General features: G+C 40.8%; 1 protein-coding gene across 3 annotated transcripts in view; it reads right to left on the minus strand.

The window, feature by feature from the left end:
* Positions 1–24,101, minus strand: part of POU6F2 (POU class 6 homeobox 2) — a 414,737-nt gene that overhangs the window by 195,016 nt on the left and 195,620 nt on the right. For all 3 annotated transcript variants that reach the window (XM_073003768.2, XM_078377478.1, XM_073003767.2), the window contains one exon: positions 3,028–3,119. In XM_073003768.2, the coding sequence (XP_072859869.1) occupies positions 3,028–3,119 (92 nt within the window). The remainder of the gene's footprint in view (positions 1–3,027; positions 3,120–24,101) is intronic.

Here is a 24,101-nt window from a genome sequence, read left to right on the forward strand (position 1 = left end):
GAAATAAAATATAATTATCACATTTCAACATACAGCAATATATTTAATTGTAGCATACATGCAACTGTTCTCCTAAAGTCTGGGGCTCTAATGTATCTGTTATTCTGACTTCTTTCCAGTTTTTTGATTCTGAAGACAAAACACAAGCATATAGTAAGTCTACACTAGGCCTGCAATACTTTCCATTTTGATTTATTAATTAATCAATTAAATAGATTAAAAAGAAAGAAGTTAATAAGGCTGCAGATACAGGAATAAATATAATTGTTAAAAATATATCAGCACCATGCACACAAAGAGCCTTTGTTTTTTTTTAAAGCAGTCTTCCTTTCCCCTGAACTTGCAAGGGAACAGATACTTAAGATGATGGTTGCTATACCATATGTTTGCAGCATCTAAAAACATTTGTCCATATGCAAATTTAATTGCTTGATTGATTAATAAGCCAACTTAATATGATCACTTATTTTATTAAATTGGAATATTAGGGACTAGAAGCAACACACACACACACACACACACACACACACACACACACACACACACACACACACACACACACACACACACACACACGTGTAATCTGTCAACAATGGTATGTTTTGACAAGAAAAACAATTTCTGAAGAGAAATCTATAAGAGAAAGGAGTGTTTAACCCATTTCCCAGTTCCATTTGTCTACCTCAGCCATCTCTCTAAGCAACCACCCACTCCACAAATTCTAAAGTGGACGTTTTGAAGAAACATAGCATCACCTAGTAATTATCATGAACTAAGGCACTGCTAAAGGCAGCTTCAGCTACTGCTCAAAGGTTGGCAACCCCACCTGTGATCAAGCATCCAACCTTGCTGTGTGAGAAAAAAATCTGATGTGCCCACTCATGAATAGCACAAAAAAATAAATTAAGCAGGAGAACTCACTTTTTTGCGGATAAATTGTGGAACAAAAGGAAACACATCTAATTGTCAGAAAACATGTTTCAGCTAGAAGCAGTGTATTTATGATAGTAGACAGATCTTCTGAAAATTAAAGCCTATACTTGGTACTTTATAATTAATTTATATTTTAAAAAATATTTTATTTCTTTAGTTGTATTCTTAGGTGGCTTATACAAGGAGTTAAAAAATTAAAATGCTAATATATATATATACTCGCTAAACAAAATATAGTCCTAGGAAAAGCTGAGATACTTTACGTTATTTCTTCTGTGGAAGTCACTAACAAAGCTGACTAGTACTGTTGTTTACATTCAAAAACTAGCTTAACAATTATTATTATTATTATTATTATTATTATTATTATTATTATTATTATTATTATTATTAGTAGTAGTAGTAGTAGTAGTAGTAGTAGTAGTAGTAGTAGTAGTAGTAGTAGTAGTAGTAGTAGTAGTAGTAGTAGTAGTAATTTTGGCACAATGAGTAATGCTTACTAGTTTCTTGTAAAGCATTAGAAAAGGTCATTGAGAGTATGGTATTTTTGCTATAATGTGAGTGTTTTTTAAAGTTATTAAAAGGCAACAGAAAAAATAACCGGCTAGTAACAACTAATGTTACAAGTTGCTCTTTATTAACAAGCAAATGCAATGAATTATTTTTTTAAAGTCATGAGCAAAGGAGTGCTAAGGAAAAAACATTCCAAGCCTGACAAGTCCCCTAATTAAGAAGATCTGTTCTGGTGTCATACGATTTCGTCTTTGGACTTCTATTTCTCTTCTCAGGTTTTTTTTTTTTTAGCACTCTTAAACTTGCATGCTTTCCATACTAATAATCATTGTCCTGTTATTTCCTTCAAATTCTTTGCAGTTTGTTAAAATCCTACTTGAACTATATTGCCCAAGACTGGCAACAATTACACCATCTGCCTCCTTGGCAATTATAACTGGAACTACAAGGTTCAGGTGGGAAATTCAGCTTGTTGGTATCTTAATGCAAATTTACCATATCAAAACGTCTCAAACTACCACACAATTATATGGTGATATGGTGACATGCATCTTATCTTAACACATTCATTAGTAGCATTTGTGGATTTTTTTTTAACACCCCCTCCCAAAGACATCGGCACTCTAATGGTATGCAAGGGATTGCTAAGGAATCTAGAAAAAAGTCCTACACCAGGTCCTACTTACTGCGACAAATTGTGGACAACATTTAGTGTGTTTAAAAAAAAAAAAAAAAGCAAAAAACCTGAAGATCCAGGGCCTGAACCTGGGACATTTTACATTAAAAAAACAGTGCTCCAGGGGAAGTCGTAGATTGCTTCTTTCCAAAATGTTGAAATGGGGGCACCCTTTCCCACTCGGTCTGCCCAGTGTTCTGTAGTACTGAGTGTTGGTCCCTCCTCTAAATACAGTATGTAATGCTCAGGAACCCGCATTTAAATTTTTCTGTTTACATTCTCTGTGGTGTTCCTGTCTTAGCTGCCCAAACAAGCAAAAATTCTCTGCATCCTCATCAAATGACAGTTCCCAGGATTCTTTGAGAAAAGCCATAATAGAAAGCTTGTGCAGGTACCTAGAGAGAATGGGGCAGAACACTTGCAGTGTTCCCCTAACATCATACTCAATCACTTTATAAACTGTATTTTTTGGTTAGTATTATAGTGTGAACACTTTTTGGCTCAAAACTGAGATCAATTTAATTTAAAACAAAGTCCATGCATGACAGTCATAACCATCAAACCCAGTAAGCTGAACTTGCATTACAATTATATTCTGTAGTTTTTACATCCACTTCTCTTTAGTATTTACAACATAAGACTGATGGGAGGCGCCAGTAATTTCATTTACTGGGGTAAGTCCTTGTCTCATATCTTAAATTTTAATTGAAAAGTATACCAATGCAGGAAAAAGATCCCCCCCTCCAACAAACCACTTTCCAAAATGTTAATGGCTTTGCACACACTGTCTCCATACATTTTGAACTAAAGCATGCAGCTGAACAATTCTATCTTTATCCATAGTTAACCATCAACATTGCTTTCAGAAAACTGAATCTTATTTAGGCTCAATGAAAGAAACTGACCTGGGGCCCAACAGGGAATGCCGGATGGGATTGACTGGGTTGGTGCTGATCAGATGTGCTCGCATCAGACAGCGCTGTGTTTCCTCTGGCTCCTGGAATTCAAATAAAAAGCTCTACCTTAATATCTAGCCTGGGGACCAGCACATTACATTTTGCTGTGATGTCACATAGCATCAAGCTGAAAATGATATGCTAAAGCGGTTTATCAATAACTCAAATGCTCAAATCACTTATCTGCTGCATAAATTATGCTAACATTCATTCAGGCCAGCATAGTCTCATGGAGTGATATAGAAATCTGACAGCAGTGCAACTGATGCTAAAGGTAACACAGTTAATGTGGTTTGCGTTATATACAGTTTGCATTTACAGAAAAGCACATGAGTTTTCTATAAGGACAAGAGTTGATTTTTTTTTAATGCTAAGGTGAGCAAGAGTTCTCCTAATTTCATCAGGCAACATCATCCAGGCCAAAGCCAAGCCACTTCTGCTTTATATCTCATGAAAGGATTTAAAACAAACATAGAAAGTTTCCAATAGAAATCTCTGTTTGATTTAGTAGGTTCAAAGCTGCAAAGCTTTCCATCTACACAAAGCAAGAATTGACTTGAAGAAAAACCAGGCTATATATTTTATTTATTTATTTATTTGATTTATACCCCGCCCATCTGGCCTAAAAGGCCACTCTAGGCGGCTTCCAGTGAATATAAACAATAAAATAATACAAAGAATTACATAAATCATATTATAACATAACCCATACAAAAATAGAATACAAATAAATAAAGGGAGAACAAAGAGAATATACATTGAGCAGCATGATGTAGTCGAGCAAAGTGACACCCACACACCACATGTGGTGCCAACATTTGTATGCTGGTGGTGTTGGTTGAGATCTCCAAAGCATCCTCCTCATAAAGAAAACCAGTTTGGACCTGCAAGTCTGTTTTCTGATCTATGCACAGTGGTTGTGGACTAACCAATCCCCAACACAAACCTGGAAGTGGACATCCAGCTTTGCCCTGTTCTGATTCTTTGGGGGGGGGGGAATTAAAAAATGAAATGGGGCTTATAGAAGGTTTACATAAGAATAGACTCCAGGGAGGTTCGTATAGAAATAAATATCCTGGCCCCTAAGATTTTTGAATGTCATTGGTTAAAAATTAGGATCTCAAATTAGTCTTAGAAATGAACAAGGCTTGTGTGATGGGGTCTATAACATCTGCACCAAACAAGAGTCTGGCAAACAAGCTATGGTTTCAGAACACTTTTTCAAAGCAACCATACACAGAATGCACTACAGTTAATCAAACTAAAGTGGTTAAGTAATGAACTGTGGCCATGTGTCATGCTTTACATGCCCCACATCCATCACACTCACCTTATGGTTCCAGAACTTCCATAAGGACCTCACACACCCCAGTGAAGCTTTATCTGGTCACAATGAATTCTGGGAAAGCTACGGCCAAGGATCCTGCTGAACCTACTCAGGTAGCTCATCTCACAAAGGAATGGGCTTCTCTACCTTCCTGCAGGCACAGGCAGCCTTCAGTCCACAAACCACAGGACTTAGGGGCCAGACACAACAGGAATAAAAGGGCCGCCTGAGAATAAAAAAACTCTGCTGGAGTACAGAGATTTGATACTTGAGCCAGCTGTTGACACCTGGGTACTGTGCAGCTCCAGAAAACCAAACCTGTACTTTTAGTTCTGTTCTAGTCACTGCTGGAACAAAAGAGGTTGGTGTAACTCAGCTGCCTAATTAATTGTAAGTTTTTCCAACCCTTAGGTATTAGAGCTATATTTTTCTTAAGATTACACCCATTGCCTTTTTCTACATAGACTTCTAGTGATTTTGTTCTGTTTTGTTTGTTGTTTTATCATGCTCTCGTTTAGGCTGGGTGTTTTTCCCCCCAAATTTGTTCTCGGCTTCTTTTTGAAAAATCCTGTATCTCAGCGCCCTGCCACGCAAGATAACCTGAGGTCAATAGAGGCTAACCAGTCCTGTGCTTCTCCACTGTATGTGTGCCAGGAATCCACCTTGGAGCAAACTCAAGCAGGACATCACACCACCTTCCCAGCAAGGGATGCAGTTGGAGTGCTAGTGGAAACTCAGGAAAGGTGTTTTTGGCCACTGCTCTGCCTGACTATCCAGAGACAGTGCTTGGTCCACAATCATTCCTGCCCCATATGTGACAGCATAACCTTATGTAGAAGAGGCTGTATTGTCAGTACTGTGTTGATATAGCTCCCACCTCCCAGTCCTGTCTTAATCATCAATATACTGGACATAGATATTGCATTTTCCTTTCTACATGCACTACCACAGAATAGGCCCCAATGTGAGCCCTAGCCAATGTTCAACTGGATTTGGCCCACTTTTTCCCCCATCATTGCTCCATCCAGGTTGCTGCCTTAAACTACTCAAAAAAACCACTGACAACCGTCAAAGACTTAAAATTGGCAAATGTTGATGAAATAAAGCAGAAATTTGGCTTCTTGTTTTATCATGTGCAAAAAATTCTTCTCATAAATGGGAAACATGTTTTGAGAATGCAATAAAATCTCAGGCAGTCGTAGGATTTGAGGGTGCACATTGGACAAAAGAGCAAGCTAGAAAACTGTCAAAGGCAGTTTAGTACCACAAATTTTCCAGCACGACAAACAGGGATGAGGTGTTCAGAAGTGGTAAAGATTTGCCCAAGGTCTATGTGATTTCCCCCCCCCCCCCCAGTGGAATTTTGTGGTAAGAAATATGATGGAAAAAGCAATGGGCCAACACAAGAGTGTCACAAATGTAAGGCAACATTATCTAGTCCAACTGTAAAATTCTAGGAAAGAGGCAGGGAAATAGCACAGTAAAAGCCTCATCTGGAAGCACTCTGGGTAAGATTGTGCACTATTTTACAGGGGCTAAAGACAGTTGTTAGTGCCAACTAGAATAGAACCACTAAAAGATAGGAATTATTAAGTCAACAATGACATCAGTCCTATTAATTCAGTGGACATAATTCTGGTTGTGATGAAAGGCTGGATCTGCTGGTAGTACCTGAATGTACTTGGTTTACTCAGCATTGGCAGTAACCAAAAATCAGCAGTTCAAGGTATCAGCATCAAGATCAACATCAAATATCTATGGACAGGAATTTTCATATCTATCCCATAAATTTTTGCCCCTCTTTTATAAGAATGATATTTTTTCATTACACTTTAATGTTCACTTTCTATCACCTGCCATGGAGGCCTAAAGTCAAAGGAAAAGGTAGGTATACTAATACTGTGAATAAAACAAAGGATGCATTCAATACCCAAATCCATTTGCAGAATGGCCTGATATGCACATTCGATCCACAAAAAGAACAAAAGGGGGGTACAGTAAATACCAGAGTGGTATATTCATATTGTATGTGTTAGTATTTCTATTGTGAAAGACAGGGCAATGCCTCTGTTCCACTTCCCTACCATATGCTTGAAAACCTATCTGTGTCAGTGACTTTCAGATGTCTGCTCCAAAGCCTTGATTCTTTTTTAAGCAATCATTTGATTACTATTATTTACAAAGCTCCAGTCGAAATGTTCTGTTTTTCCTGAAAGTTGATTCTGACACTATATTACCACATGCATTTAAAATCCGGTCCTCAGAAATTATTCTACACCTGTGCAGAATAACATAAGGTCTTCAGCTTTACGAAGAGGGACAGGTAGTTGCTCTGCAATGTGCTTCTCTTTTGATGACCAGACCACTCCCATGAGAAGAACTTCCACTCTTGGCAAGGATGGCCAGGATTGACACTCTGGGTCCTTGCGAACTCAACCCGGTCCGGCTGCCCTTAGGGATTCAAAGATATTGTGTCTGCAATCACTTTTTATAACATTGCTCCTGTTTCTTTAGGAGCAATCTAATGATATACACAACATTAAGGAAGTAAAGCTTTTTCTACCATTAAGAATCTACTGACTTCTTCTAGGTAAATCAAAAGAACAAAGGGAAGGCTAGGATGGAAAGAGAGAAAGGAACAAGAGGGAACAACTCTCTAGCAACCCCATTTCTATTTGCATTTAAATAATGTGAATAAAAAGCTTATCAGTTTCTATGTATGAATCACATCCTGATATGCTAGCAGCTTAGGAACTAGTCTACATAGTTCAAAATGCACCTATTAGTGGCCATGTAATACTGAATGCCATGTCATGATGGAGTTAAACAACTGATTTCTTCTATCAAAAACAAATAAAACCTTTTAAAGGGACAAGAACTAGCAAGGACACATTGATCAGTTCCATTCTATAGAGTATTTGTAAAAGCATTCAGTTCAAACGTACAGAGATAATAGTTGAATAGTGCTGATGGATCCATATTTCAATCGAGCTTAAGAAAGTCCACTGTGCTTCCAAAGATATGTTATATGCACATGCACTTTTTTATATATCCAGGCTCTCTTCCTGCATTGAAAGAAGCAGGAACATCGGTTGCATACTCTAGTTGCAACTTGCTCTGCTAAGCAACAAAATTCCATTCATTCATAAATATCTTGTTCTGGCAAAAGAATCTACAAATGATCAACGTCATCAAGATAATCATAATATATACTGCTAAAAACAAAACATAAAATTGAGCAAAATGGGAAAGAAACAATCAAGAAAAGGCATCTAAACAAAATAATGAAGACAAAGCATCTCCTTCTCCAATATGAACGCCTACATAAAGGACCATATCATTCCTTCTCATGAAAGAACAACAGTGATAATGAGATATGTCACTGCTACTTTAAGAGCCCCAGTGCATGTTCCTAAACACTATTCGAAACACTTGCCCTTGGAAGAACAGGGCACATTTTGGAAGCTAAAAATATTTTCTTAGCTTGCAAGACTGTTGGCTCTGCTGGTGCTTGTCGCTGAGCGGAGCTCCTTTGCCCTCAGGATAGCACGAGATGCGCTATTCTCGTAGTTACCCGGGGGGAGGGGGGAACATCCTTAAAAGGACGTTCTCCCATGTGCTCAGTCTCTTTTGAGGCTTGTGTTCCCTGGCAAGGATTGCAAGGATTTTTTGCCATGTAGTAGCCAACAGCGTCAAGGGAGCTGCGGTGGGTGCATTGGCACTCCCCAAAGCTGGAATGTGGTGTCGGCGATCAGCCTTGATCCCTGGTGGAGCCTGCTTACAGCCATTTTGGTTTTTTTTTTTAAAAAGGAGCAAGTGGGGAAAGGGTTCCATAAGCTTCAGGATTAAGAGGGTGGTAACCCCTCCATTGGGCTTGGCCCTTGGGTTGAGGCAGTTGGGGACAGGGCAAACACCCCCGCAAACACACACTAAAGGTTGTTGGGAGACAGATTTATGCTCCCCATAAGCACGGTTAATTATGTGGTTGTGTGTTTATTGGGGTTTCCTTAAATTTAATTGGAAGTGGCGCACTTACAGACATGCAGACATGCACATTGAAATAATACTAATACTAATACAAACACTAATACTGGTGGTGGTGGTGGTGGTGGTGGTGGTGGTGGTGGTGGTGGTGGTGGTGCTGCTGCTGCTGCTGCTGCTGCTGCTGCTGCTGCTGATGATGATGATAATAATAATAATAATAATAATAATAATAATAATAATAATAATAATAATAATAATAATAATAATAATAATAATAATAATAATAATAATAATAAAGTTCAAATTCAAATTAAATAAGATTATAACAACAGGAATAGTTACATTGGAGCAACCACCAGTTGTTAGCTAGTCCTGAGGGCTTGTATTTTAAAAAAAGAATTATCATTATACATTAATAGCTAAATAAATAATAAGGGTACAACGTAGGTGTGTGTTTTTTGTTTTTTACAATTGGAACACATTAGTAAGGGTTGGCTGCATGGCTAGCTGGTAGATTATTTAGTAAGAGCTTTTGTTAGCAGCAATAGCCCCATTAAAAGGGCCAGGGCAATAGCAAAGGCAAACATCCTGCAAAGCGCAGGGCTCCCAGGGTGTCCCCTCCAGTTGTATCATCATCATCATCCTACGAGGGGTGGGATGAAATATGGGCTAAAATAGCAGCGTTGGAGCAGCAAAAGGCTAGCGAAGCACGTAAGGGGGCTAAGGACAATCAGCCTAGGTGCTCTGGAAGGGAGTCCAAGGCACGCAAGTGTGCTAAACTGAAAGCCCTTGCTGATAATCTTTTCTCCCATTTTGCTACTTTAGAGGCTGCTGTGCAAGGTGCATTGGGAGTTGCAGATTCATCAAGGGAACACCAGCCTTGATTGGCCAAGTCGAGAGCAGAGCTGAATGCACACGTGCATGCCTGGGCAGTAAAGGGGTCCAGGGGCAGGAAGTGGTCGAGGACAGCAGGTTGGATGGTGAAGAGCCTTCAACCAGCTGGGATGCAGCCACTACTCAAACGACAGGTGAGCTTGCTGCTGCACCAGACATTAGTGGAGCCCTGCCAATGTGGCCATGGTGCCTGGTGGGCCTCTTATCCTCCAACACCTTTCTCCACCCTTACAGGGGCATTGGTAGGAGTTGGGATTTGGGCGTACCCTTCTGTACCTGACACTGGGTATAATTCCGTTCCCCTTAGAGCTTTGCCTTTCAGAGATTATCCTCTCCCTATAGGTGATCACTTGACATCAGTTATGAAGGAGTGTATATGAAAGGATCAATATTTAGATCTATTTGAATTACTAAATAGAAACATTGATGCTAAGGAGTGGGAAAAGGAGGATGAGGTAGAGAAAGAGAGGAGGTGGTGCAAAAAGCCAGAGCGCACTGGGCCAATTGGTTGCCGGGATTTTTGATTTATGAAGGTATAATTGTGAAGGCACAACCTTGGTGTGAACTGTCTTTATTTCAGTATTTTGACCTGATATACAGGGCCTACATAGACTTCCCGCATCATTCATGGCTGACCTATGATAAAAATATCTGCATGAGAGGGTCAATAGATGCGTTGGGATGAACATCACCCAGGCTTATAGCTTCAAATTATGACTCCTGTCCAGCCACTGCAGGGTGAGAAGTTCGACAGTGGTTAACTTATCAGGAAGACAGGGCAGGTTAACAGTTCCTGTGCTGGAGTGGGGCAGGTGGTTCAACCATACCTGCCCTGCTGGGACTTCAATTCATGGGGTTCCTGTTCCAGGAAACCATGTCGATGCAGACATGAGTGTGTCATCTGTGGTGGAGCCCACTCCAGTTCGAAATATTTTAAAGGGAGGTCACCAAAACCGGTCGGCAAGGAACAAAGCAGTAACAGAAAGCCTGATGGAGTGGCTGGTGCGACGGATTTTCTGGATCCATTTCAATCAGGTTTCAGGCTGGGTTTTGGTATGGAGAATGCCTTGGTCACCCTGTACGATGATCTTTGCTGAGAGAGAGACGGGGGAGTGTGACCCTGTTGATACTCCTGGACCTCTCAGCAGCTTTCGACACCATCGACCATGGTGTCCTTCTGGATAGGCTGGCTGGGTTGGGAGTTGGGGGCAGCACTTTACAGTGGTTCCTCTCCTTCCTCGCTGACCATGTCCAGAGGGTGGTGCTGGGGGGGGCAGTTGCTCTGTCCCATGGCATTTATGTCATGGGGTTCCTCAGGGCTTGATACTATCCCCCATGCTGTTTAACATCTGCATGAAACTGCTGGGAGAGGTCATCAGGAGGTTTGGGCTGAGGAGTCAACAATATGCTGATGACACTCAGCTCTACCTCTTGTTTCCCACCAATCCAGTTGAGGCGATTTCTGTGCTGAACTCGTGTCTGGATCTGATAATGGAGTGGATGAGGGTTAATAAATTGAAACTCAAACCAGACAAGATGGAAGTGCTGTTAGTAGGTGCTTCGCCGGACAGGCTGGAGGGCCATTTCCCTGCCCTGAATGAGGTTACATTCCCCCTAAGGGACAGGGTCTGCAGCCTGGGGGTGCTCCTGGAGCCCAGTCTAACTCTGGAAGCCCAGGTGGACTCAGTGGCCAGGGGCGCCTTCCTTCAGCTGCGGAAATTGTAAGAGCTAAGGCCCTACCTGGACAAGCGGAATCTCATGAATCTCATGACAGTTACACATGCACTGGTAACATCTTGCATAGATTACTGCAATGCGCTCTATGTGGGGCTGCCTTTGAAGACGGTCTGGTGATTGCAACTGGTCCAGAATCGAGCTTCTCGGCTGGTGAGAGGTGGGGCCGCTGGGGGACGCATCAAGCCAATTCTGTTTAAATTACATTTGCTACCAGTTGCTGCCTGGGCTCAATTCAAAGTGCTTGCTTTGACCTATAAAGCCCTAAATGGCTTGGGCCCTGGATACCTGAAGGACCGCCTCTTTCCATATGAGTCTACCTGGCAGTTAAGATCTAGCCAGGGGGCCCTTTTGAAAGAGCTGTCCCTCAAGGAGATACAACAAAGAAGACAAAGGGCCTTTTCGGCAGCTGCCCCCAGACTATGGAATGCCCTCCCAACTGAGATTCATCTGGCGCCGACACTGATGACATTTCAGTGCCAGGTCAAAACCTTCCTGTTTCAGAAGGCTTTTAATTGAAATAATATCAACTGTGGGTCCTGATGGCAATATTTAGAGTATCTATTTCAATTGTATTTTAATTGTTTTATGTTTTTATTGTATTTTTATTGTATTTTAATTGTTGTAAGCCACCCAGAGACCCTATTACACACCTTATAATTTAATATAGTATTTCATGCAAGGCCCATCCCTGGCACAGACAACAATATAGCTGTCCAGTCAACAGATGGAGCGGTTCAGGGCATTGGCTCCAGGAGCTTGCAGGTGGCCAGAAGTCTTCTCACAAGAGGTATGGCAGATTTGAGGCAGGAGGCACTATAGGGCTGGCTCTTGCCTCGAATACTCGGCAGGGTTACTTTGCAGTTTGCGAAGAGTTTAGAGAATTTAAAGTTGGAACAGGTGTGGCCCATACCAGTTGATCACCTACAACAATTCAGCGTTTTTATTTTTTCAAAGGGCATGGCACCTAGCTCTACTCAGGGTAAGATGTTGGCATTGGCATTCCAGGCTAAGGAGTAGCGGATTCCACAGGGGACTTTAGAATTCATAAGATGATTGAAGGATGGAATAAGGAAAGAATTAGAACACCTGATGATACGTCCCCTTTTTGTCTGGCCATACTGATGAGGTTTGGTGAATCTCGGGGTAGCATTTGTAGTGAAAGGTATGAGCCTTCCCTCTTTCAAGCAGCTACACTTTTGACATTTTTTGGAGCATTTCATATTAGTGAGGTTGTGGCAGCTGGCAAGCATGACACATCACGAATGGGGTTACAACTTGCAGATGTCATAATGGGCAAAGAAAGGTTACAATTGCATATCCAGAGATTTAAAACAGATTGATTAGGGAAAGGAGCCTTTATCTCACTAAGGACTTGCTCCGTTTTAGAAATATGCCCAGTTAGGGCACTAGAGGATTACCTTAAGAAAATGGGGGAAGATCAGGGCTACTTATTCTGTCATAGTGACGGCACCCCACTGACAAATTACCAAGTTTGGGAGGTAACTGGAGCTGCTTTGGAACGAGTGGGTTTGGCTGGATGGCGCTTTGGAACCCACTCATTTCGCATTGGGGCAGCGTCTACTGCCGCCATGCTAGGGTATGGCCCAGAGGAGATCAGGAAGGTGGGGAGATGGTCCTCCCATAGATACAAACTTTACGTGAGGGACTTACCACAGCTGTAGGCTGCTGCCGGGCTCTTTGTCTCTTTCTTTCAGATGCAGAGTGACTCAAACAGCAATTGAAGATCCTATTGCTGGGTCACAGTTTCATTCACTGGGCGGCAGATTATGCTGCCAGGATGGCATGGGGCCCAGATTTGGGACTGCAACCAGCAGCAAACTGGAAATGGCTTGGCTGGAGGGGCATGCTTTGGGCCATTTTTTCCAGCATGCCAGATGCAGCGGCAGCTGGTGTATCCCCAGATGTGTTGTTGGTTCATCTGAGGGATAATCACTTGGCCAGGAGAAGTGGCAAGTCCCTTGTGCTGGACGTTCTGGCTGATTTGAGGAGCTGAAAGGCAAAGTTCCCGTTTTCAAGAATAGTTTGGTCCATGATTATTCCTCGGCATGGTTGGAGAGCTGACTGCAATGCTAGTTGCCTAAATAGAGCAGGTAGGAAAGTTAATAGGGAAGATTGCAGAGTAATGCTTAATCAGTAATAGGACACCCAGAGATCCTATTGGACTGACTGGAGCTTTATAGAGGTGATGGGGTTCATTTATCTGAGGCAAGTTTAGTGATTTTCTTGAGGGATCTTTGTACAGGTATGTGTGCTGACATTTTTGGCTGGATGGGAGGAATGGAACATAGCTTGCCCATTCCGTGGCGGGTAGTATGGAAGGAAACAGAATCGCTGAATGTCCATGGAGTTAAAGCAGTGCATAGCGGGTCTGAACTTTCAGCACTATGGATTGTGAGGTTACAGTGCTGGGAGGAAAGACCTGTTGGGGCTCTTCCTGGGCTGAGGGCCACCAAAGGTTGAGGACTTGCATGCCCGGGGGGGGGCGCTTAATATTTTGCTGGCTGGGGTCATGCTGTCTCAGGGATAGCATGACAACGGGGCGTGGGACTCGCCCATATAGGTTGGTGAGGGAGTCCTGTGAGACCTTCAGCACCAAACCTGATACTGCACTACCGCAGGCCCCTGGTTTCTAAGCCGTAAATTATGGCATGTTGATTTAATAATATGTGGCCCTATTTATACCCATCACCTGCGTCTCACCTCATTATTCCATAGTGGGAGGGCAATGTGTATAGGGCATTTTGACCACCAAAAATGTTTAATAAAATACTGACAAAATCACTGCCATTCTCATGGGTGAGATATTTTCAGGCAGAGAAATAGCAATTATAAATACTTTTGGGGTGGCAATTCCTTGTAGGATCCTTAGTGATGGTGCACAGGCCACCAACAGTCAGATACAGAAAAGTCTTTTTGTCTTTGCCACAGTTATCACCATGTGAAACACTTGAGTTTTCTTCTCTAGTCTCACAAAAATGAACATTACATATTGTGAGAGTTGAATACGCTCTCTGTTAATGGAAAACCTAGATCCAGAGATTGCTTGCAGTACAGAATGTGGCAGGTAAGGGACTCCCCTGCTTGGTCTACAAGCCACCCATGTTCAAAGAAATGGTTAGTAGCCAAAGGTATGGTGGGTTTAGGACTATGAAACATGGGAAGGAATATAACACCTTTACCCTGCTGTGATCCCATGAACAATCCTCCCAACAATTACTCCTGAAATATTACCATCAGTAACACCATCAGAAGCTTCCTACACTAAGCTAATAGCTGTGGCAAAAGATAAAAGAATTAACCCTCTCCTCTCTATTGGCTGTTAATTGTGTGGGGAACAGTTCTCAAAGCCCTGATTTGTGCACAAAATGCAGTATCAACCTATGGTTCCCTTGATAGAAATCTGTTTCTACCTCTGCTTGGTTGATTATATAAAGCAGGCTGTGTTTATGATTTCTGCAAACTATATATAATTAAATATAGATAGATAGATAGATAGATAGATAGATAGATAGATAGATAGATAGATAGATAGATAGATAGATAGATAGATAGATAGATAGATAGATAGATAGATAGATAGATAGATAGATAGATAGATAGATAGATAGATAGATAGATAGATAGATAGATAGATAGATAATGGATTCTGTGCTTCTTATCAGGCTGAGTGAGGATGAATGAAAGCAGATGTGTAAGAAACAACAGGAGCATGATTACCTTAAGAATAACACATCCCAGTAACAATTTTTTAGGATTTTTACCAGACAATTGGGTGTAGGTTTTATTCTCTGTAGTTTTACCGATGGGTGTAGAAATGGAATTCTAACTCAACCTTAACAAGATCCTTTCCCCCCAGTGTTTGTCCTATGAATAACAAGTGCAAGGCAATTCAGAACTTCTTTATTGCCATGCCATGGTCTGTGAAGAAAAAAAAAGAGGGAAGGCTATGGTTCTGCCATACTTATAAATTTTAAAGAAGGTATTATCTGCTCATTTAAAACAAATTCTTCTATATATTCTCCAAGGGGACAGCCTCATAAATAATGGAAATGTGAAAGAAATACCTCACCACATTAAGGTACAAATAAAATGGACTGCTACATATTATTCAATTGACACATCTCTAGCAATGTGTCAGTCTTAACACTATTTTATGATGAGATTAAGCAATAAATGCAGATAATCATTAGGCAGAAAACTGGAAATCTGATTAATTCCTAATACTTTCAAAACCCCAAAAGGAAGTCAAAGATGCACATTAGCTTGGGAATTCTTACTCATGTTCTATTGAAATTTCTACACTGATTTTGAACAGGCTGATAATAAAAGCATGCAGATTTGCTGATACCCTTACAGAATGAATTGTGTCAAAATACATTTTGCATTTAATGTTCTTCCTGTCATTTAACAGAGAAGGTAGAATGAAATTTTTAAATTGACATGGACTCCAGATAGAGCTACTTGGGAAAGAATTCAAGTCAATTGAACATATATTTTAAGACAGAGGGGAAGAAGAAGGGAATTGCGCACTCCAGCTCAAGAGAGGGGCAGCCGGCAGTCAATGAACAAATGAATAAATAAAGCAAACATTCATAATCTAGTAAGGTATTCCCACAGGAAACAGCATTGTCAATTTGGGGATAAACTATAAAGCAGCAATAATAATACATATTTACATAATTTTATAGCTTGTGAAAATTCCAACAAATACAGATCTGAATTGCTCAAGTTATAGAAAAAATGCTGATGCAGTATAGTGACTAAGAAGTGATGCTATAAATCAGATTTAAATTTTGCCTTTGTCAGGAATAGAGATAGAAAAAGCTATCAGTTTTGCTTTCTCTCATATTCAGACTTTTAAAACCACCAGTTTTTTCATTCTCAAAGCAAACTGAATATATCTGAGCAAAATCTTATTAAAAATATACTAAGATTAAATTCCCAGCCAACCCTAGCCTGAAACTCGCTCAGTTACTTTCTAGATAATCATTGGGTATACCCAATGAGCAGGGGCAGAACAGAAGCATGGAATCCTCACCCCACAGTATATACATTTACCTAAAGATTAACACTCCATATGTTTTAGTACAACATACTCAAGCATGTCATTGGGAGTAGGCAAGTTCTCTGCCCACAATTCTCACCCTTTTATGAATGTCTCTCTAAAAGAAGCCACAAATGCAGACATTAGCCCTCAGTGTTTATGTCACAAGTTTTATCTACAGGCAGTTATGAACTTCCCATTGTTTTCTGTTTCTTTCACCCAATCATCAATTTGTACAATCACAGAACTTTCTTGTAAGAATTGCAATAGGTATATGGGCTTCATTTTGCGCAAGAGGCATAACAGAGCCTTTTGGATTAGCTAAGTGCAACATCATTTGATTTCACAAGAAAACTGTAACACATATTAAGCATCACATGATGAGCTTTCTTCATACAAATGTTTCTCCTCATCTATGTTTTAAAATAGGGATGGAGAATCTGTAATCCTAGATATTACAATGTTCACTATCTGAGCAGGTGTAGGTTGAGCTGATGGGAGTTGGAGTTCCAAAATCATGTAGTCCCTACAGTCCCCCTGCTCTTCTATAAAAGTTCTAATTGTAGTTAAAACATGGTAGAAGTTCCACCTTGGTTAAAGTTTCAGAATAATGATCATCACATGAAATGAACACACAAATGCTCGAATCCACCTTTGGTGAAAATCAGCGTTATTGGATGTGTATTAGAGATGGGACTATTCGTATATGAATATGAATACCCCTGCACAGGTGGCATTAACGAGGGCCCATCCCCATGGGGCTGGACAGTCCACTCACCAATCCGACCTGGACAGAGCGATTCAACGAATGACTCTACAGCGTGTGATCTGCTCACCACTCCTGCCAGGAGTTGGGACGACAAGCCTCGCTGCAAGGTCGAAGAGTGGCAAGCGGATTGCGTGCTGCAGAGCCATTCGTAGAATCGCGCCATCCACATCAGATTGGTGAGTGGACCATTGAACCCTATGGGGTTTGGCCCTCGTTAACACCACCTATGCTGGCATATTCGTATTCGTATATGAATACCCCTATCTCTAATGTGTATTAATTACAAAACTTATGCGTAGTGATTTGCAACAGTTTGTAGTTTGTCCAAACAGGTGTTTGGCAGTTTCCAGCCCTGCCTTTTCTGGTGGGTGCCACTCAGAAGCAGAACAGGGGAACCAGGGTGCTGCCTCTGAGTGGGGCCCCCATGTGAGGTGGCAGGGCTGCGAAGCACCAAATACCTGTTTGGTCCAAAAATGAACTGGCATGAAGAGCCAAACCAGCAGTTCATGACCATCTCTAGTTTTAAGTTATTCTCTTAAAAACTATAACTCCATCTTGTTTTGTTTCTGCCTCTGCTTATTGGCGTATGATTTCCTATCTATGCCCACTGCTTGTCCCTGATAGGTCTCAAGGTCTTGTGGACCAATATATCTATTCCCTGAATGTTAGTTCTATCTGCCAGTGCAACTCCATTGGCATATATCTCAGCGGCAAATTGTTGCAAATTGAGAATTCTGTTCTCTTATCTTGTGTCTGTTTGCCGCTGAAATGTATGCTGATGGAGTTATGGTACCCTAAATACATAATACTGGATGGGGTCTGCAGCTTGGGGTGCCACTGGATTCAGCCCTGAGCTGCGATGCATAGGTTTTGATGGTGGTCACAAGTACGAGGGGGTGGTGATAAGTATTGAGCCTTACCCAGAAGAAATTGAGCTAGGAAGCTATAAATTGCAGGGTGTATTGGCCAATTTGTCTATATTCAATGGTACAAAAATCAACTACCTATGATTTTAACTTAACTTTCATTTTCCGGTCCAAAATGAACATGGTGGCACCTTCAGAAAAGTTCAATGGGGAAGAGCATATGACCATAATCAAGTTCCTGTTTCTCCAAGGGAAGGGTGCAAAGCAGATCCACGATGAAATGTCACAAACTATGGGTGACAGTGGCCCTTCATCTGCAACAGTTAAATGTTGGGTTGTCAATTTTTAAACTAGCCATTTCGGTGTTGAAAGTGAGAAACCCAGTGGAAGGCCTTTTTCTGTCTCTGTGCCTGCAAATGTGAGAGCCATCCATGACATGATCATGGAGGACCACCGAATATCAGCCAGAAAGTATTGCTATATACCTGAGACTATCATGTGAGAGAGTTGGTGCCATTATCCACAATGACTTAAAAATGAGAAAGCTGGCAGCAAAGTGGATCCCCTAACTTTTGACAACCAAACAAAAGAGGAAACATGTGGAGTCATCAGTGGAGGTTTTGGAACATTTTGCAAGAAATGAGTCAGATTTCCTGGGCAAACTGGTAACTGGTGATGAGACATGGATCTACTGTTATGATCCTGAGACAAAGGAACAGCCTAACAGCCAATTGTCGCCACTTTTTTGTGGCTTATTGTTGCCAAGAAACTGAATTCTGTAGTGGAATATCAGAAGGGGAAACAATTTATTTCAATGAGCATTGCACCGCCCTGATAGTTAGAAGAAGGCAAACATGGGGTGGAACACCCAAAATGCCAATAGAACTGCTGCAGTAACAAGTAGTACCCACAGCTTTGTTGACAAAATATAATTCACTGGTCCTCGAAGCTGGTGGCTACTTTTAATTTGGAGCAACATACTATCCCACATAGTATCCTTCAAGAAATAAAATGCCCTCAAATCTGGTGAGGTGTCCATGGCCAGTTATAAACTAAATTCCAATGCTGCCTTCTATAGTTCTATATAAATTACACATGAATGTAGATGCCACTTCAGCAATATAGCTGCCTAGAGTGGTCCTCACCCGACCAGATAGGCGGGATATAAATAAAATAAATAAAAATAAATAAGACTTGTGGGTTTTTTAAAGATGATTTTAGAGTAGTGGGGACCCAGAAATAGGACAGAAAAAGAATCTATTTATATGAGATGGCATTGTAGCCTACAGAACTGGTAAATGCAGCAAGAAATGTTTACCCCACCTTGGGTCGTTTAAAGGAGAAAGGGGTGTAAAAATATTTTAAATAATTTATTTAAATAAATGTACCAATTGAACTGACAGCCACGTGAATGGGTCCAATGGTATATATACCACATACAAAGATATCAATATTTTTTTTTCAAAAGGAGGGAAAAGAAGCAATTCAAATGGTCCCTGGGATTAGGCCCTTTGATAGGCTCTCAGGATCCCAGAGGCTGTAGCTGCAGTGCTAATGCCTTAATATTCATTTAGGGGCATTTAGAGGCAGCACTGCTTTGGTGAGTTGGTGAGCTTGGAAAGGGAAATTCACAGCAAAATTTCTCTTTCCAAGTTCTGATATCTCTGATTATCTTCCTGTATGTCTATTTCTGATATCTCTGATTATCTTCCTGTATGTCTATTTTAAAAGCATGTGTCAGGGACACTTTTTTTACTGTACAATCACCAAAAGAGATATGGGTGATTCTGAGGCAGAATTAATCACATGTGGTTCCCTGTGTGTCTTCTACCATGTACAAAAAAGCACACATTTTCATTCCAGCATTAAAGGATACTGATGGTTTTTCCATAATTTCCAATTAGGACCAAAAAAACAGAGGACAAAATAACCTTAAATATTTTTGCCTGGCTGTTGTAAGATATTCCAATCACTTGCCTTGTTCGTACTGTAGCACTGGATTTACCCAGATCTTTTCCCAAACCAGTTTATCAATGCCTGTGAAATTGCATACAATTTCATGCGTATAAATAAGGTTTGCACACTCTCTGTATGAGATTATTCATGCTGTCTTTTCAGGATCAAAGAGGAATATATCCTTTTCTGCCTGTATTTCTCCCTCTCGTACACATGTACTTCACTTAGCCTTGTAGGCCCTTCTCCTAATCTACCCACTATAGAGGAAATGCTTCAGAAGCAAGTTTTGTTCGAAAGCCAGAAGGGAAATTGGCAGATAGTGAACTGAGAACCAAGTAAATGCAACAAAGCAACAATTTCAGGCTGGCTAGAATCTCCATTGCACCTGTAGTAGAGCTGAATTTATTCTCTGCCATCTATTATTGTCAGTGACAGCACAGGTGAAAACAACCGGAAAGGAAAAGTACAGTCAAGAGTCTTTGTTTTCTTATGGTATATGTAGCCACAAGGGCAGAGTTCTCTATACTGCAACAATAATGGGAAATTATTTTAAGTAAGAAAGTAGCCAAATCACAAGGTATAATGATTAAACAAAAAACAAAGGAAAAAAACTCTTTAAAACTGGCACAAATGTAAATATATCCTTGAAGTTCCAAAAAGATTGCCACAGTGGGAAGAATCAGGAATCTTTTTCAGTGTGGTGTCTGATTTCTTCTTAGTGGGATATGTTGGGAATTCTCTAAAGGAATTTTAGAGAATGTTGGGAAGCTCTAAAGGAACTTTAGCATGCAATACATCTTCACAATATTGTCTTGTAGGTTTTTCTGGTGGGTTCTGGGGAATTCTGTAGTCTGGCGGAGGTAAAGGCTTGGTGGATAGCCAATAGCCTGCTGTGATCTATTTACAAGACACCCTGAGGATAACCTGAGAGTTAGACCTCCATGGCCTTGCTATTGGCAGGGATGTCTAGTGAGACAAACAGTCTAGTTTTGTTGGATGACTTTTTCCTTAAGGCCTGATGATATATAGAGACAGGGAACTTCACTGGATCAGGTAACAATCATTTTTATGTAGAGGGATGACTTAAACATTGCCAAAACCAGGAAATGCATCAACAAAAAACAAAAGAGAACATAGATATGTATAAAAATGTCCCTGCATGTGTTTATATGTAAAGACAAATTTAAAAATAATTACTATACCTAAAATAGAAATGCACTGTATTTCACTGTAGCGGAGAACAGTATGAGCTGTTGGCCTTGGCTGCTGTTGATTTTTCAGTATGGGTGGTAACTAGCGATGAGCATGAATATAAAAACAAACCAGGAAGTTCATCAAAAATCACTGGCTCATTGATTTGGGTTGGTTTGGCTTCATCCAAACAAATGAACTTTTCTCCCATTTAAGAAACTTCCTGATTAGTTTTCCCACCCCACTCCCTTCCCACTGCGCTCTTTCCTGACTACCTTGTTCTGCCACTGCTGCAGAAACCACCACCACCATCTAGAGAGATAGCAGCCTGGCTTCCCTTCCGGGAAGCGGATCTGTTATCTCTGCAACTACACATGCCCGTGCCTCTCAGCTGAGACACTGGCACATGCCCACAAGCAGCTAGCCTCTATCTATCTGCCCGCCTGCCCGCCTGCCCGCCTGCCCACCTGCCCGTCTGTCTGTCTGTCTGTTTTGTCCCAGTCTGCTGCTCAAAAGAAAATATTTTTAATTTGTTTTTTGTTTGTTTGTTTTTGAACCAGCCAGGTCCCAGTGGGCTGCTGAGAGAGAGAGAGAGAGAGAGAGAGAGAAGGGGCGGGAATTATTATTATTGTTGTTTTTTCTTATTTTCTTAGCATATACCAAGATCCAGGTCTAGAGAGCCTGTGTCCTGAGCACACTCCTGTACTTCAGTGAGTCCTGGACCCTTTGTGCACGGCAGGAAAGGAAGCTGAACACCTTCCATATGCGTTGCCTCCGACGCATTTTTGGTATCACCTGGCAGGACAAAGTTCCAAATAGAGTAGTCCTAGAATGAGCTGGAATTCTCACAGGAGAACAGCTACAAGTTCCAAGAACCCACCCCGTTCTCATTAACTGGCAGTTAAAGTCTCAACAACTAACTCTGAAACATTTGTAGGAGAAAGAATAAAAACACTCCTTTGCTTATACTTGCCTGAAATTATGGACTTGTACATGCTTATTTCTTTAGTACACATATCTTAGTGACCAATCAAACAGACCAACAGCTAGCAAACAACTGACACCAACTGAGGAAAAAGAGGGAGAGGAACACTCAGCAGAGAGGTGGGGCTCTCTGAATTCGAAGGCTGGAAGGAACGACTGATTAGTGCTGGATAAACAGACAATCAGCACAGTCCAGAAAAGTCCTTCCTGGTCACACAAACTACAGACAGCATGCAAGGCTGCAAATAAAACTCCAACAAACTGTTGATAGGCAAGTTTAAGGCCTCTGCTTTCCCTTCTTATTTTTCTTTATCTTTAAACAGAACTTGGTCCAGGCAACTTTTGAGATGGTAGATAATTTCAAATAAAGTACTGTTCTCTGATACCCTTTCAAATTGAGGTCTATCTTCTGTAAAGTAGGACTTGAGGCCATCCTAATTGTATGCTTGACTTTAATAGCTTACTGCACCTCATAGAGGGGATATCTGGAAGTTGCAACTACTTCCCAACTGCTCTAAAATAAGCACTAATTCAAACACTGCTGACGAAAGCCAGGCTAAACCTGGAAGAGGTCAACATTATATAGGTCAGTGATCAATATCTTCCTGCTCAAAGTACTCAAGAGAGTCATGACTAGTCACCTCCAAACAGTTTTGGATGAAACTGTTTTTCTCAATGCATTTCAATTGAATTCCAAACTTGGATTTACATGCTTCCTGTAGCCATTTAACTGGACTTGACAAGAGAAAAGCAGGACAAAGGTGATCTCATTAGTTCCCTTGGATCTGTTGATGTTGTTGAAGTGGTTCAGATCCAACTTGGGTGCTGGATACCTGAGGATGATATTAGAGGATCCACGGTTCAAGCCCTTAGCACTTATATTTTGTGGCCTCAAATAAAATTCTTTTCTTCTTTTATCCCATGTTGTTTAACATGTTCCGGAACTGTTGAGAGAGGTTTCCTAGATATCTGGCTTGAAGTGTCATCAATATGTTGATGGCACCCAGCTTTTCCTATTTTTTTTTCCCATTCAATTTCAGCAGAAGCAGTGGCTGTCCTAAATCAATATATACTACCTAGATGATCTTAGCCGGCCGAAGTTACCATGGCCCTGTAGCTTCTTTTTGGACTATTGTAATTGGGCACATCATGAGAAGAGAGGATTGTCCGGAAAGGCAATAATGCTGGGAGAGGTGGCAGCAGGAAAAGAGGAAGACCAAATACAAAATGAACTCACTCCCTAAAGGAAGCCATAGACTTGAGTCTACAAGAGCTGAAAAGGGAGTTGAGGATAGGACATTTTACTCATTCATAGGGTCACCATAAGTCAGAGGTGACTTGATGGCACATAATGTTCTGCAAACTTCACCTACTTCAAAATAGGGCTTTCAATAGAAACTATTTATTTGTTTAGAATACATATTTCTATCCCACTCTATATAGGGTGATGTCTAGGACTAGACTATTTGATCTCAGTATGCCAGTCTGTATTTTAAAAATGAAGAAAACTAAGAATTCCAGCTAGCTGACAGTTCTATCTGTTTGATAAACATCTGCAAACACATTTAATCACATTCCCACTAAGTAGTTCTGATCTACCCCTTAAAATATCTGATCAGTTGAATCCAAATTCCAGACTTAATCATTACTTGGAGCAGAGCTATTGAAATCAATTAAACTCACTAACTTGAGGCCCACTGATTTCCGTCGATCTGCATTTGGTCCAGTGTGTTCAGCAGACCCTTTGTTGATGCATTTTTCTTCTCTAATTTTTACACCACAATCTTACTGTTTACCTCTCTTCCCTTATATGCACTGTTTTACAAAATAAACCAACACATTCATATTGGCGAAGATGTCTGCAATTATTTTATTTCTTGTACTTTTCAAGCTAAATGAGAGCCAAGAATACAAGGTTACTATATGACAAGGAAAGGGATGCGATCATAAAAGCAGGTTTTTTATTAAAAGAAAGAAAAGGCTAACGCCACTTGCCCCTTCCCCCCCTCCCCTCTGAATGCGGCACAAAGATCCCTCTGTTAATGGTGCATGCATCTTTTATGAACTGGACCCTTCCCATTGTGAGTTCTGGTTTCCTTTCTAGTGAATGCATTAGCACACATATAATCACATTAAGGTCACAAAGACCCTATCAATTTTCTGTGAATTCATACAATATTTCATTTGCTGTTAGCACTGCTGAATGTAGTGGTGATAAAGGTTGCCTATTAGAAGATGGACAGTTGAATG

This window comes from Pogona vitticeps, chromosome 6, assembly GCF_051106095.1.
Source record: "Pogona vitticeps strain Pit_001003342236 chromosome 6, PviZW2.1, whole genome shotgun sequence".
NCBI lineage: Eukaryota > Metazoa > Chordata > Lepidosauria > Squamata > Agamidae > Pogona > Pogona vitticeps.